The 14,038-nt window shown below is 43.5% G+C and overlaps 1 protein-coding gene across 5 annotated transcripts in view; it reads left to right on the forward strand.

The window, feature by feature from the left end:
* LARP4B (La ribonucleoprotein 4B) overlaps nt 1-12,512 on the forward strand; it is an 80,032-nt gene extending 67,520 nt beyond the window's left edge. For 4 of the 5 annotated variants that reach the window (XM_037156435.2, XM_037156440.2, XM_053665779.1 and 1 more), the window contains 4 exons: nt 4,553-4,714; nt 7,396-7,520; nt 7,603-7,702; nt 8,828-12,512. In XM_037156435.2, the coding sequence (XP_037012330.2) occupies nt 4,553-4,714; nt 7,396-7,520; nt 7,603-7,702; nt 8,828-9,100 (660 nt within the window). In that variant the 3' untranslated portion in view covers nt 9,101-12,512. The remainder of the gene's footprint in view (nt 1-4,552; nt 4,715-7,395; nt 7,521-7,602; nt 7,703-8,827) is intronic. The other variant, XM_053665777.1, reaches the window with a different exon arrangement.
* The last annotated feature ends 1,526 nt before the right edge of the window (nt 12,513-14,038 follow it).

Genomic DNA, 14,038 nt, shown 5'->3' on the forward strand with positions numbered 1-14,038 from the left:
TCCTTGCTGTGTAGTTAACCTTACAGTATAATTGAAAATAACTGGGCTTATTAGGTTTGGCAAGCAGAATAAACTTCTACCATCCAGGAAATATTTTATCAGTCTTTTTTCTTCAAAACATTGTGCATACTGTGCAGGAAGCATTGTTGCCTCTGCTGTAACTTGTGGTGGTAGATTTATGTGAGTGGTAAGCACATGAGGTAGGGTCCCATCTTCTTGGGTGATGCCAGTGCAGTTCAGCCAGTACTTGGCTGAGCTTCGATGGGTGCTGATAAGGTGCATTTCCACAGAAAGTGGTGGAGAACATCCTGTCAGTACATGGAAAGATATGAAGGAAGGAAGGATGTTTACTGGACTTGCAGGTATAAAAATTAATTCCACACTTGCAAGGACAAGAAAATTTGTGGTCCAGCCACCTGAGCTATTGAGTATGCATTTTCCCATTACAGAGAACATATTTTCTTTGTCTGGAACTTATCAAGTGCCAATTGTATGTAACACCCATAATTCTGTGTTATTGGCCAGTTTAGTCTAGTTTTTGGTGAACCCCTTGGTAAGGCAATTTATATCGGCTGATTTCAGTTGGAATTAATAATTGCTGTGATGGTTGGACTAACAAGACTACCATCTGAATCTCTTCAGAGCCTAGTTATCTGACATGAGTTACTCCCATTGCTCACTCACTCCATCACCTAAAGAGGTGAAATTTTCTCTCATAGCCATGTTTGTTTCATTTTGTTTCATGTACGTGATTCACGTGTTAATACATGGGAACCATTCAGAAACCCAGGCACATGACACAGTTCTTACAGAGAGTATACCATTGTCGTACTGGGACATTCTGGTGACTTCAGAAACCCAGAGTCATCAGACTTCTGGCCAAGATGGACGTGTAGGTAGATATACTTTGCCTCCTCACACAACCAAAAGAAGGACAACAACAAATTTAAAAACAAAAAAACAGAACTGCCAGAAAATCAAACTGTATGGAAGTGTGACACCCAAGGAGGTAAAGAAGAAATATTCATCCAGACTGATAAGAGGGGCAGAGATGGACAGCTAGGGCAGAGGGGACTCCAGGCAAGGTGGCAGCTGGAGGACTGGGTGGTCCCACATTTTTGTGCAGATAAACTGGGAGGAACAAATGGAGAGTGAGACAGACTGCACAACTCAGGATTTCAGCACAGGAAACTAAAGCCTCAAACCTCTGACTGAAAAAACTGGGGCTTGCGGCAGCGGGAAAAACTCCTAGCCTTGCAGGAGAGTTTGTTGGAGAGACCCACAGGGTCCTAGAAGGCACACAAACCCACCCACCTGGGAATTAGCACCAGAAGGGTCCAATTTGCTTGTGGGTAGCATGGGAAGTGACTGAAAGCCAGTGGAGAGCTGAGCAAGTGGCATTATCCCTCTTGGACCCCTCCCCCACACTCAGCACTACAACACAGCGATGTGGGTGCCCTGCCCTGGGAAATACCTAAGGCTCTGCCCCTTGCTACATAACAGGTGTGCCGAGACAAAAAAAAAATGGCCCAAATGAAAGAACAGATCAAAGCTCCAGAAAAAATACAACTAAGCGATGAAGAGATAGCCAACCCATCAGATGCACAGTTCAAAACACTGGTAATCAGGATCCTCACAGAACTAGTTGAATATGGTAGCAAAATAGAGGAAAAAGTGAAGGCTATGAAAAGTGAAATAAAGGAAAATGTGCAGAGAACCAACAGTGACAGGAAGGAAATCGGGACTCAAATCAACAGTTTGGACCAGAAGGAAGAAATAAACATTCAGCCGAAACAGAGTGAAGAAACAAGAATTAAAAAAAAAAAATGAGGAGAGGCTTAGGGACCTCCAGGACATCTTTAAACATTCCAACATCTGAATTATAGGGGTACCAGAGGAAAAGAGGAAGAGCAAGAAATTGAAAACTTCTTGAAAACATAATAAAGGAATTTCCACAATCTGGCAAAGGAAATAGATATCCAGGAAGTCCAGGAAGCTCAGCATGTCCCAAAGAAGTTGGATCCAAGGAAGTACACACTAAGACACATCATAATTCCATTACCCAAGATTAAAGAGAAGGAGAGAATCTTCAAAGCAGCAAGAGATAAAGAGACAGTTACCTGCAAAGGAGTTCCCATAAGACTCTAAGCTGATTTCTCAACAGAAATCTTACAGGATTTGAGGGGCTGGCAAGAAGTATTCCAAGTCATGAAAGGCTAGGACCTACATCCAAGATTGCTCTATCCAGCAAAGCCATCATTTAGAATGGAAAGGCAGACAAACTGCTTCCCAGATAAGGTCAAGTTAGAGGAATTCATCACCACCAAGCCCTTACTACATAAAATGTTAAAGGGACTTATCTAAGAAAAATAAGATCAAAACTGTGAACAGTAAATTAACAACAAACTCACAATTATCAACAACTGAACCTAAAAAAAGAAAAATGAAGTAAGCAAACAACCAGAACAGGAACAGATTCACAGAAATGGAGATTAAATGGAGGGTTACCAGTGGGGAGGAGGAATGGGGGTAAAGGTACAGGGAATAAGAAGCATAGATGGTAGTTACAAAATTGACAGGGGGAGGTTAAGAATGGTATGGGAGATAGAGAAACCAAAGAACTGACATGTGTGACCCATGGACATGAACTAAGTTGGGGGTGGGTATAGGGTGGAGGGGAATAAAGGGGACAAAAAAATGGGACAAGTGTAATAGCATAATCAGTAAAATATATTTTAGGAAAAAAATTTTAAAAGAAGTACAAATAGGTAGTTACAGAATATCCATGGGGATATATATAAAGTACAGTATAGGAAATGGAATAGCCAAAGAACTTATACTCATGTCCCATGGACATGAATAGTGGTGGGGAGAGTGCCTGAGGGAGTGTGTGTTGCTGGATGGAGGGGGGGCCAAGGGGAAAATTCGGATAACTATTATAGCTTAGCTTAAGCCATAAAATATAATTTTTAAATGGGGGAAAAATAAAGAAACCTAGAGACATCAAAGCATGTGAGCATTGGCCCAACCAAGCCCATAGGACCGGTGTAGCATTCATACCTCACCTAAAGCCCATCAGTTTCTCAGAAACGTTAAACCCTGCCTTCAAGATCAGACTTCATCTGTAAGGGCTGTCATTTTGTAACTCCCATGTGTCAACAGTTATTACTTGCCTATTTTGTCCCTAAAAATCTAGAGTAAGTTTTTGTGAAGTCTCTCTCCTTAGAATTACTTATCTTCTGAAAATATATAGATGTCTAAAATAGAAACTGAAAATTGCTTTGAGTTCATGATGCCTATGCATAACCTCTGGGTTCACTGAGTTACAGAGACTACCATGGCTGCAGTTAGTAAGTGTAAGCTTTGTTTCGAAGGCTTGTGGCTGAGCAGAGTGAGGCTCGACTTAGCGCCTACCCTGTAAGGAAGAAGAGGGGCTGGCAGGCTGCCCAGAGCGGTGTGGAATTGCTGCCATCTCGGGTCCATGTCGTCTTCCCCCTGCTCTCACTTGAGTTCTAACAGATTTTCTCTAGATTCTACTTCTGGAGGGCATGGTCTTTCTATTGGTATAAGTTTCTGGGAAGTATCAGCCCTTCCAAGTTAAATGAGCCCCAAGAGAGCATTGTGTCCACTCAAAGTGGCCAACATTTAGCAGAAATAAACCTAGATAGAGACCCGTCTCCCTTTCTGTTCCTTGTATCCTTCAGCCAAGGAGCCGGACACCTACACAATGATAGCTACCATATTAAAACAGATTGATTAGAGTTTTTCAATAAAATTATATCACTGGCTTTCTCCTGAGATCTTGGACTTATGATTTACACTTGGATATTATTCTGCTGAATTTACTTGCTTAAAGTCAGGAATGTGATAATATCTAATACCACGTTTTTACATAGTGATTTAAAAATACAAAGTGTTTCCCTAACTTAGTTTTCAGATAACGGAAGCTCCCCACTTTTTTTGTTAAATTGTTTTACTCCCCTCTCCTTGGTAGGTAATCTGTAAAATTTCTTCCTTATGTTGTAGAGAGTTGAAAGAGTAGCCTTTTGTTTTTTCTTTTACTATCTCCTATATGACTTGGATTACACACTATTTTATAATAACATAAAACTTGTCTGGAGATGAATAGGTTAATGTCTAGACCCAGGCTACTCTGAATTTCGACAGTGGGGTCTAGTTGTTCTACAGTGTCTTCTTTGTTCATAGCTATCACTTTGCTGCCTACCCATGTCCTGCCCAGTCTGTGTCAGCTGACTGTACCAGGAACCAGAGGGTCTTAGTCATAGGGAAGCAGCTCCGCACAGCATGTGCAGTCATGCCCAGTAGCAGCCTTGAGGGCTCAGCTTTACAGCTCTGCTCTCAGAGGGGAAGTTGCCTATTAAGCCACCTTTGATTAGGTGACAAAGTGTTGTTATGGTCGATTATCTCTTTGTTTTTTTCAGACAGATACAGAAATCAAAAGATTAGAGAAAGGATTATTGCCTTTTTTGCTGTGTTTCTTAGCACTGTACCATCTACACTTGTGCGACTTTGTGGCGTTGTTCTCTTTCAGAGGAGTCAGACTCAATCTCCAACGCCACCAAAACCTCCATCCCCGAACTTCGAATTGGGGCTGTCTAACTTCCCCCCGCTGCCTGGAGCGGCAGGCCACTTGAAGACTGAGGACTTGTTTGAAAACAGGCTGTCTAGCTTGTTATTAGGATCAAAAGAAAGGGTAAGATACATGTCACAAGCCCAGTGGTTGCTAACATTTACTGTGCACTGATTTCCTGCCACGCACTTGGCTGAGCTCATTTTCATGTAGATTCGGAGGGTAAATGATTGGCAGAGGCCATACAGATTTTCAGTGGTAGGTCAAAGTTGAATCCAGGACTGAAGCCTTTTAGTTCCCAGTCTGCCAAAATCAAGGGAGAAACCTGTGTCATGGTATATAGTACAGATGCTTTCGCTCATCCAGAAATTCAGATTACATTTTTGTTGTTGATATTCAGGACCTGCCTTTACTTTCCAAGTCAGAAGAATAAAACAAAAACCTGAATTATACCAGAAGTAATATAATTTTTAGTGAACTATGTGGATAAGAAGAAGCCCAGAATAACTTTAATTCTAGTGGCTTTTGGTGAGCTCTGTAGGCTCCAGACTAGCTGCTTTCACTCCTCCGTGTGATTGCAATACTAGAGATCAGATTAAGCTACTGAAGTCATGGGAGATTCACTTCCAACACTCCTTCTGGGCCTGCTGTAAGTTAACAAGGTACAGAGAGAATTGTGCTGCTACCAGGTGTAATCCCCCTGTGTCTTTCTCTCTCTTCCTTCCTTCCTTTCTTTTTTTAGAGAGATTTTATTTATTTATTTTTACACAGAGGGGAAGGGAGGGAGAAAGAGAGGGAGAGAAACATCACTGTGTGGTTGCCTCTTGCGCACGCTCTACTGGGGACCTGGCCCACAACCCAGGCATGTACCCTGACTGATACTCAAACCAGTGACCTTTGATGTGCAGGTTGGTGCTCAATCCACTGAGCCACACCAGCCAGGGCGAGATTTTATTTATTTTTAGAGAGAGATGAGGGAGAGAAACTTACCGATGTGAGAGAAGCATGGATCAGTTGTCTCCCGCATGCCCCCAACCAGGAACCTGGCCCACAACCCACACGTGTGCCCTGGCCTTTCAGTTCACAGGATGACACCCAACTCCATGAGCCACACCAGTCAGGAATCCACTCTCCCTTCCTCCCACCATGTCTTTTTCCAAAGGGAATCTATTCCCTACCACCCTCAAATGTCAGGAATCAGAACTCTTTGGCTTTTGGGTGAAGAAAGGCTACATCCAGGTTGTCACTAGGGCCACCATGCAGCCCCTCAGTCATCAAGTCACGACTTACATGGGATTTATAACCAGTTTTCAGTTCTTTTCATGCTGGTACGTAGTTACTGTTCCTGTTTTTAACCTTCAAGGTTATAATAACAATCATATTAAACTTGGAATGTCTTCTGCATTATTCTAAACTCTTAAACAGTAATTTCTAAGTTATAAGTGTCTCATAAAAAAGCAAAGTACATCTTAAAAATTGTGAATTCTAGTTTACAGACCGGCTTTACTCCCCACGGGTGGTGGGCAGAGCAAGCTGGCCTTCACCCACTTCAAAAATATCAATACTGTGTCTTACATTTTGAGTTATGTAAAATTTCTCTGGAAGAAACAATTGCTTCTGTTAAAAAGTCAGAGCCTGATTCCATGGCCAGGTGAGAGCCTGTGTCCCTCCTTCTTGAGGTTGCACTACAGTAACTTTTTCTGTCTCAGTGACATTCAAGTTTTGGAGCTGGTGGGAGGTTTTAGGAAAGGCTTCAGAGATTTAAGGTGCTGGTCAGGTCCTGAGTCCTCACATTCTAGCATGTCAGGATCGAACAGATCCCGGGTAACTGAGCTTTTACAGAATGGAGGCATTTTCCCTTCCCACATTTCCACCAACCTTGAGCACGAAGCTGTAAAAGATGATTCGTAGGGAGGCTGCACGTCTCTGGCCACCCTGCTGGGATCATAGGGGTGTAGATGGTGCTGTTCCATTCGTCTCCCTCAGCACTTCTCTGTCCAGTTTGCTTCTGAACCTTTTGTCTGCTTTGAAAAGTTAAGTTTTAAGAAAATGTTGTCTTTTGACACTTAATCTCACTTTCAATTACTTATTTACTCCCCTGCCTTTCTTGTTAATTGTACATCATGAAGAAGATCGGTGCGTGTATGAGCTGTCACTGCATGAGGCGGGGAAGGGTGGTCAATAGCTGGAGTAAGAACATCAATGTCAGGTCTTTCACTCACAGCAGTGAATGATTGACTTAAAAGTTTTGAGTTCAGTTTCTTCCTGTGTTAAATTGGGAGAGGTAACACATCACTGCCCCTGGGGTTGTTTGTGAATGCAGGTGGGGACAGCTTGTCAGCACCTGCCACTCACCTCAGGACACTCTAAATTACATTGGTGTGGAAGTGTTGGCATTTTTGGGTTTTGTTGGTTTTATTTAATTGTACTAGGAATTCCACATTTGACAGATATCTGCATTTGTTATGTACCAGGCTATGCTAGGCTACAGGATTGTCGGAGATGAATAGGTATTTTTGATATTTGTTTATTTGGGAGAACAAGCTTGCAGATAATATAGTGGAAACCCAGCAGGGGGCCGTGAGACTATGAGTGAGTTGTTAGGAGGACAGGCTTGGGCTATGTTTCACTTTCTGATTCTGCGCACTCTGCGTGACAGCACCTAGCCAGTGCCCTGTGGGGAGGGCGGGCAGCCATGTGAGTCAGTCGGGCCGGTACCCCTGTTGGTGTGTTGTAGATTATTATAAGAGATGTGATCCATGCTTCTCTACCCGACTGTAAACTCTGACTCCAACGGTTTTCAGAGTCACAGCGCGGATGCAGGCACGAGCACTCTTCCCGCAGCGACCCCCAGAGAGCCCCCAGGTCCAGCCCCCTGCACCCTGTCCATGGCCCACGAGCGCACCCCTTCCCCTGCCCACCTGCCCGAGTAAGTACTATCTTGCTGCCTCCTCCCAGTCCACCGGGAATGTTGTCATGTGGGACTCACCTGTTGGGTGGCCTTTTCACAGGGACCCCAAGGTGGCGGAGAAGCCGAGGGAAGCCCCGAGTGCAGACAGACTTACTTCCACTACCGCCAGTAAATCGGTGCAGGTGAACGGCACCACCACGGTAGGTTCCAGGGGCACGCGGTGGGAGGAAAACAGCTCCTCCTCCTCAAATCAGCTCACTGTTGGTACAGTCCAATCTGATAGGCTTTTACTGCTGTGTGTGGTGTGTGCTTTCTGTGCAGGATACCTTGGGTATGTGCTGACGATTTCAGCCAACTTTATTCTTGTCCCCACTGCCATGGGCTCTCTGTGTCAGTGTCAGCTGAGTGAAGTGGTCCTTTTGAGTAGTCACAAGACTCCAGCTCCTGCTTCCCATAGGGGCACCTGCTCCTCTGAGCGCGGCTGTTCCTCGACAGCACTGTGACCACGGTCGACTGGCTCCGTAGACTGTAGGGGACAGTGTGCCCTCTGTACCCCTTGTTCCCTTCCCTCAAGAAGGAGCCCACCTCTTCTGTTCTGGTTTGTGTTGTCCTTGGTTTGATCTTGGGTGAGTTTGTGGCATTCACATAGAGGAGTTAAACCCTTACTGTCCACTAGGTTGACTCTTAAAAGAAAAACATTTTTTTAGGTTAAAATTATTTTTAAGTTAACAAATGATGATAAAAGTCAGATAGTTTTAACTGTTCTCATGTCACTTAGCCCTAATGTTTCCACTTACCTGAAAACCCTGCTATTTTCACAGTTGTTTTAACTATGTTTCTTTCCTGAACCCATACCAGAGCCCTCTGTAGTTAGAGACGAGTACACAGTTTTTAAAGACAATTTTGAAGTTCACTTGTAAGCTGGGCTGCACTGGGCTGCATGGCAGTATATTTGGAGGAAGTGAGGTCAGAGAAAGCTGGTGCCTGTCTTCTTGGGGTACCCGGTTTTCTTAGGCCTCCTTTTGGGCCTCATGTGGCTGAAGAATGCTTCAAGTTGCAAAGATTTCATTCAACACTTTACACACCAATACCTTTTCTAGTTTTACCCATTTTTACAAGATATATCCAGACTTTCTTAGAGGAAAAGTTGTGCCACAGGGGAAACTGCATTGTGGAAATGTATGGAGTCTTTAAAAATATACTTTTGAATGTGGAAATTTGGCTACAGTTGAAAAGTTCTTTACCTTAAGAGGGCAGTATTTTCATCTGTTGCCCCTCCAGACCTCATGCTGTGCATGTAATCCCAGAATTGTGTCTTTTCCCAGGAACTGCGGAAACCCAGCTACGCCGAGATTTGCCAGAGGACGAGTAGAGAGCCTTCGTCCTCCCCGTTGCCACCCCCAAAAGAACAAAAGCCAAACACTGTTGGTTGTGGGAAGGAAGAAAAGAAGCTCACAGAGAAAGAGCCCTCTGCCCCCAAGTCCAACCCAGGACCACCCAGGGACCAGAGGAGGCCGCTGGGCCGCAGGCCCTCACCTCCCGCCACAGGGAAGCGTCCACACAGAGAACAGAGTACCCCTCCCAGGTCCCCTCAGTGAGCGCCGGGGTCAGGGAGGGCTGTGAGGAGCTGAGGTCGCCACAACTAAGCACTGTCGCACTCGGTACCAAGAATGAGCCACTGGTTAGGAGCTTGCAGTGTAGACAAGGCCCGTGAGATGCCTGCAAGTTATTTTTCTTCTATGAGTCGGATTTTCCCCCCTCTTGAAAAAAAAAATCTATTTTTCAGGATTTAATTAATATAAACCTTATTTTAGGTTGGTGCTTAACTGGAGGTGATGCATAAGTCTGATTTTTTTCAGGATAGGAAATGCATTTATCCTAACAAATTGATATTTTTTATTAAGCCTCCATGTGGCTATGAATGCAAGCTATAAATAGTGAGTTTTTCTAAATTAAGTGGAACTGTGCTACTTCATTTTTTAAAATAACTGGTTAGCAAGTGCATATTGCTAAGGATATCAGACTGACGGGCAAAGCTGAAGACAGTGGTTGGGGGCACAAGGCGATGCTGTGGGTGTAGCCTGGAAGAGAGATGGGTCAGATGGTGCCACACACTGGCCAGGGCCAAGCACTCATTTAGATCCTAGCTTTTTGTAAAAAGTGCAGTCCGTTTTGATCTACTGGGCAAAATGAACCTGCAAAGAGCCCCCAAGAGCCTAAAACCTTGAGTTTTGATGCACTGCGAAGCGAGTAACCAGCTCCTCACTCCAGTCTCAGTGGCTATTATGTAAGATAAATTCAAAGCACATTGTGAATAGAACTTAAAGAAAACATAAACTTTGTTGCCCACTGACATGTTACCATGACATTGTACCCTGGTAGTGTTTTTGTTCCCATGAGCTGGTGGGAGGCCAAGTCCCCCTCACATTAGTTGGCTTCTGTGGGTGCCTCCTTGTACCTCCCCAACGGCACATGGACCGAACGTTACTTAGTTGTGGGAGAATGTGTTTGCAGTGCCCTGTGGGATGGAGGATGAGAATTCTCGCTCTCTTTACCTCCAAGATGAGGGTCTCACTGATTCCCTTCTGAAAGTGCTGCACTCTGAACCCGCATGCACTAAAGCTAGCAGTTTATAATAAAGTTAAATATAAATTATTTTCTTTTAAAATGCCTAAATTTTTCTTTAAGTATTCTAAGCAGCAGACATTAAAATAAGAGTATTTCCTGCTAAATGTAACCATACAAGTTTATTCCACAAAATGTTATTTAACAAGACTGAGGGTTTTTTTAAAAAAATTATTTCCATCCAATATTTAAAGACTTGAATTTTATTTAAACTTGAAAATGACTTTGCCTTAACTTTTGTATAAGACAGCGTAGAGTTCCTGGAGACCGGCCCCTGGGTTGGCATGAGTGGATTGCAGTTACTCAGTGATGTGGGATCTACTGGCGCTAGTTTTACTGAGTAAGCGTACTGGAGTACGAGGACTAGCCGTCGTGTGTGTAATATACCTTGGAGATCTTACACAGTCGCTCTTTTTTCAGATTGTTTAAAAATCCTGTAAATGCAAATAGTCGATACTGTATTAAATATGTGCACTTGGGCGTGTGTGCTTTGCTTGTACAGTTGTAAATAATCAGAACATATTAAAAGGGTACCCTTAAGAGAAAAATCTGATAAAAATTATTGATATATTATAAATGTTGCTATTGAGCTGGATGTAGATAAACTAAATGTTGTGGTTTGAATATTATTTTAATTTGTTGAAGTTTTTTTCCCCTCTTAAACTGATGTGTTGAGCTGATTCTGCCTCTTTGCTACTGCAAAGGGAAGTGGACAGTCTCGTGAAAGCCTTTGGATGTGTCCATGCTCTTCCTAAAAGTATGTAAATATGTGCTAATCATAGCTGGTGTGAAAGGGTTTTTGAAGTGTAATGTAGAAAGCAGAAACTGGCAGTATCTTCAAGGGAAGTGAAAAATAATCTACTGAAAATCACAAATAGCCGGGCATGATTTACCTTGCCGGAGGGAGGGGCCCTCCTCCGAGCAGCCAGCATCCTTTACACACTGAGAAGTACACCACAGTGCTAATATTTTGAAAATGCCTGTAAAGGGAACATGGGAATTATTTCTTTGTGGTTGTCAGATAGCCAATGAAAAAAATTAGAAATAAGTGCCCAACTAATGAGTCCCGAAGAGAGTTGAAAAGGCAAGCTCCAAACCTAGGAATTCCTTAGTGTTGTGGTCATTGCTGGAAGAGGTAGTCATGGTCATCCTCAAGCCCCATAACAAAAAAGCCTTTTTTTCCCTGAGGGGGTGCCTGCTGAAGCTCCCCTGTAGCTGGTGAGTGCGGAGCTCAGCGGCTGCCTGCAGGGTGGAGGAGGCCGCCATGAGCGCAGCAGGCCAGGCAGCGGGTGTGGTGAGGCGTGTGCCGCAGTGACCACTCCCATAGCCATGGCACGTGGCATCCAGAATTGAAACATTGCTGTGGTGAATTTTTATAGCATTCTTTTTAATTAAGCAAAGGTGATAATGCCAAATATCTGTATAATGTCCAAAAAAACCACCTTTCTGCTACTACTCTTGAGATTTTCCACTCAGAAAAGAATGGGAGTTGGCACAACTGGAAGCCGTGGTGCAGGTGACAGCTGTCACGTACGCCTAGTAGTATATAGCTTTTGTACATTTTTAAAAATGTAACTTTTTTCCCCCCAGCAGTATTTTGAGGTATAGAATCAGAGATACAGCAATCACTTGTACAATTGTGTGATGATACTTTGGAAATAAAAGAATCCTGCCCCATTTCTCCAGACATGAATTTCAAGTATTGTAGTTGCTTCTTGAAGAGTTAGCGTCACGATGTTTCGCATCAGGCCCCCCTGTAGTCTCACCAGCGGCTGTCACTAGCTGTAGTCAGGAGCACAGCAGGTTCCGTTTCTCCCCGTGTCAGCAGACGAGGAGGGTGTGAGCTGTGGGTAGGGGTTACGCAGAAAGCAGCAGACAATCGGAGACTGAAGGGGAGCCAAGAGCTGCCAGTTCACAAACCAGGAGTGTAATGTGGAAGCTTTCTTGAGGGTTTTTGTTTTTGTTCTATTCTTTTCATTAAGACTGGAATCAAGCTTATGTGTAACTATTGGTAATTTAAGTTTCCTTTTGTGTCATTCAGTGTAAAACTGTCTAATTTGGAAAAATTGTAGGTTATGAAAAATAAAGATTTAGGCACTGTTCAATTTTTCTTTTGATTTTTTTAAATTAAAATATTCTTTAAGAATGTACCTTTTTAAAAATAATTTTTTGTGTATTCCCATCAGTGTACATGAGAATGAAATACGCATTTCCTCTAACTTGTGTTTGGATTATTAAAGACTTCTTAGCACACGTGTGAATTATCTGTAGCATGAGGGTTCTCTCCAGTTGGCTTAATGTTTTAAGATAATTCAGACCGACCATTAAAATCAAATATTCATGAGGAAACTGTTCATTAAACCCAAGATTTACCACAAAAGTAAATAGCCCTGTGTCAGGATCTTTTGTTTATTGTGTGAAAGGGCCATGTCTCTTGAGATGTCTCCGTGAAGTCTCTCAAGGCCGATGCTGGGGTCATGTGGTCTTCAGACCATCAGAGAGCCTCAAAAACAAAGCAGTCTGTCTTTATACAGTGGAGATGCCAACACTAGCAAAAGGCTGAAGGTGTATGGAACTTCTTAGTATGGAACTACTATTAATTTAGTAGACAGGCGGCCCAATTAGATGTTAAGTGAAGAATTTTCTTTGATGAATTGCCTATTCATATCCTTTTTTATTTTTTTATTAGGCTTTTTTCTTATCGACTGGTATTCTTTATCAGTTCTGGCTATTAGCTGTTATATGTGTTACAGATACTTAAATCTCTACCAGTTGTCTTAACTTCTTTTCCATTTTTGCGTTACCATGTAGTCCCCGTACACCCCCTTGGAATCACCACACTATTGCCCACGCCCGTGCCTCTTTTCTCCTTTGTGCTCAGTCCCGCCACCCCCTCAGTTGTCTTAACTTTGTTCAGAGTATTTCCTATCTTAAAGTTTTTAACTATCATGTAAAATTTATCAGTCTTTAGGCTCAAGCATCTCAGCGTTGTTTATGAAGTCTTTCCCTGCTCCAGAGTCACACTGTGTGTGTGTGTCTTCAGTCCATCTGGAGTTCATCCATCTGTATGTGTGTGTCTATGGTCTGAGGTAAAAACCCAACCTTCTCCATCACATGGGACGTTTTTCCTGCACCACTGATGAGTTTCTTCCCTCCCCCCGGTGTGCAGGGCCACCCTCGCCACACAGTGCCCACATGCGCGTGCGTCTTTATGTGGCTCTCGTTCTCCTCCATCTGCACTTGTTTCCTGGCTGACACCACAGATTGCCATTCACCTGTCGTCGTTCTGTGTTTCTAAGAATTTCCTTGGTAAAACTCGTCACAATGATAACTAAACGTGCTCCGTGAAGGCGGGAATTAAGTCCATCTGGATCACCATGATATCCCCTTTTCTTTGTACAATGTGATGATGTAGTAGATGCTCAATAAATATTTGTCAAATTAATGAAATATTTATTGAGTATGTATTCTCTGTGCAGCACTGGCCTAGGAAATTTGGGGAGAAATAGAGTAATGTATTAACTGGTATTTCTGTATAACCACCCAAAACTCAGTGGCCTAAAATGGCAGTCATACATGGGGATTAGGCTGATGAAGGCTCAGCTGGACCGCACTTGCTCACAGATGTGTGTGTTGGTTGGTCTGGGCCTCTTTGGGGGGCCAGGGATTGGGGTCACGCACAGCTCATCACCTTGTGCATCTCGGAGCCCGCAGGCAGGTGTGTGTTGTCTGCATCTGCTCCTTCTTACTGGGCAGTCTCCTGCAGGTGATTGATTCCACAGCACCTGAAATCCAGGCCCATCGGGCTCAGCACTGACAAATGTCGTTGAGTGAATAGGAAGCTCAAGATGTCCCAAAGACCTGTGTCCTCTCCATCTCTGTCCTGCCACCTCAGTGTCACCTTTGTCGCC

The sequence above is a fragment of the Artibeus jamaicensis genome, unplaced genomic scaffold (genome assembly GCF_021234435.1).
Source record: "Artibeus jamaicensis isolate MK-2021 breed Jamaican fruit bat unplaced genomic scaffold, CSHL_Jam_final contig_426, whole genome shotgun sequence".
In the NCBI taxonomy this organism is placed as follows: Eukaryota; Metazoa; Chordata; class Mammalia; order Chiroptera; family Phyllostomidae; genus Artibeus; species Artibeus jamaicensis.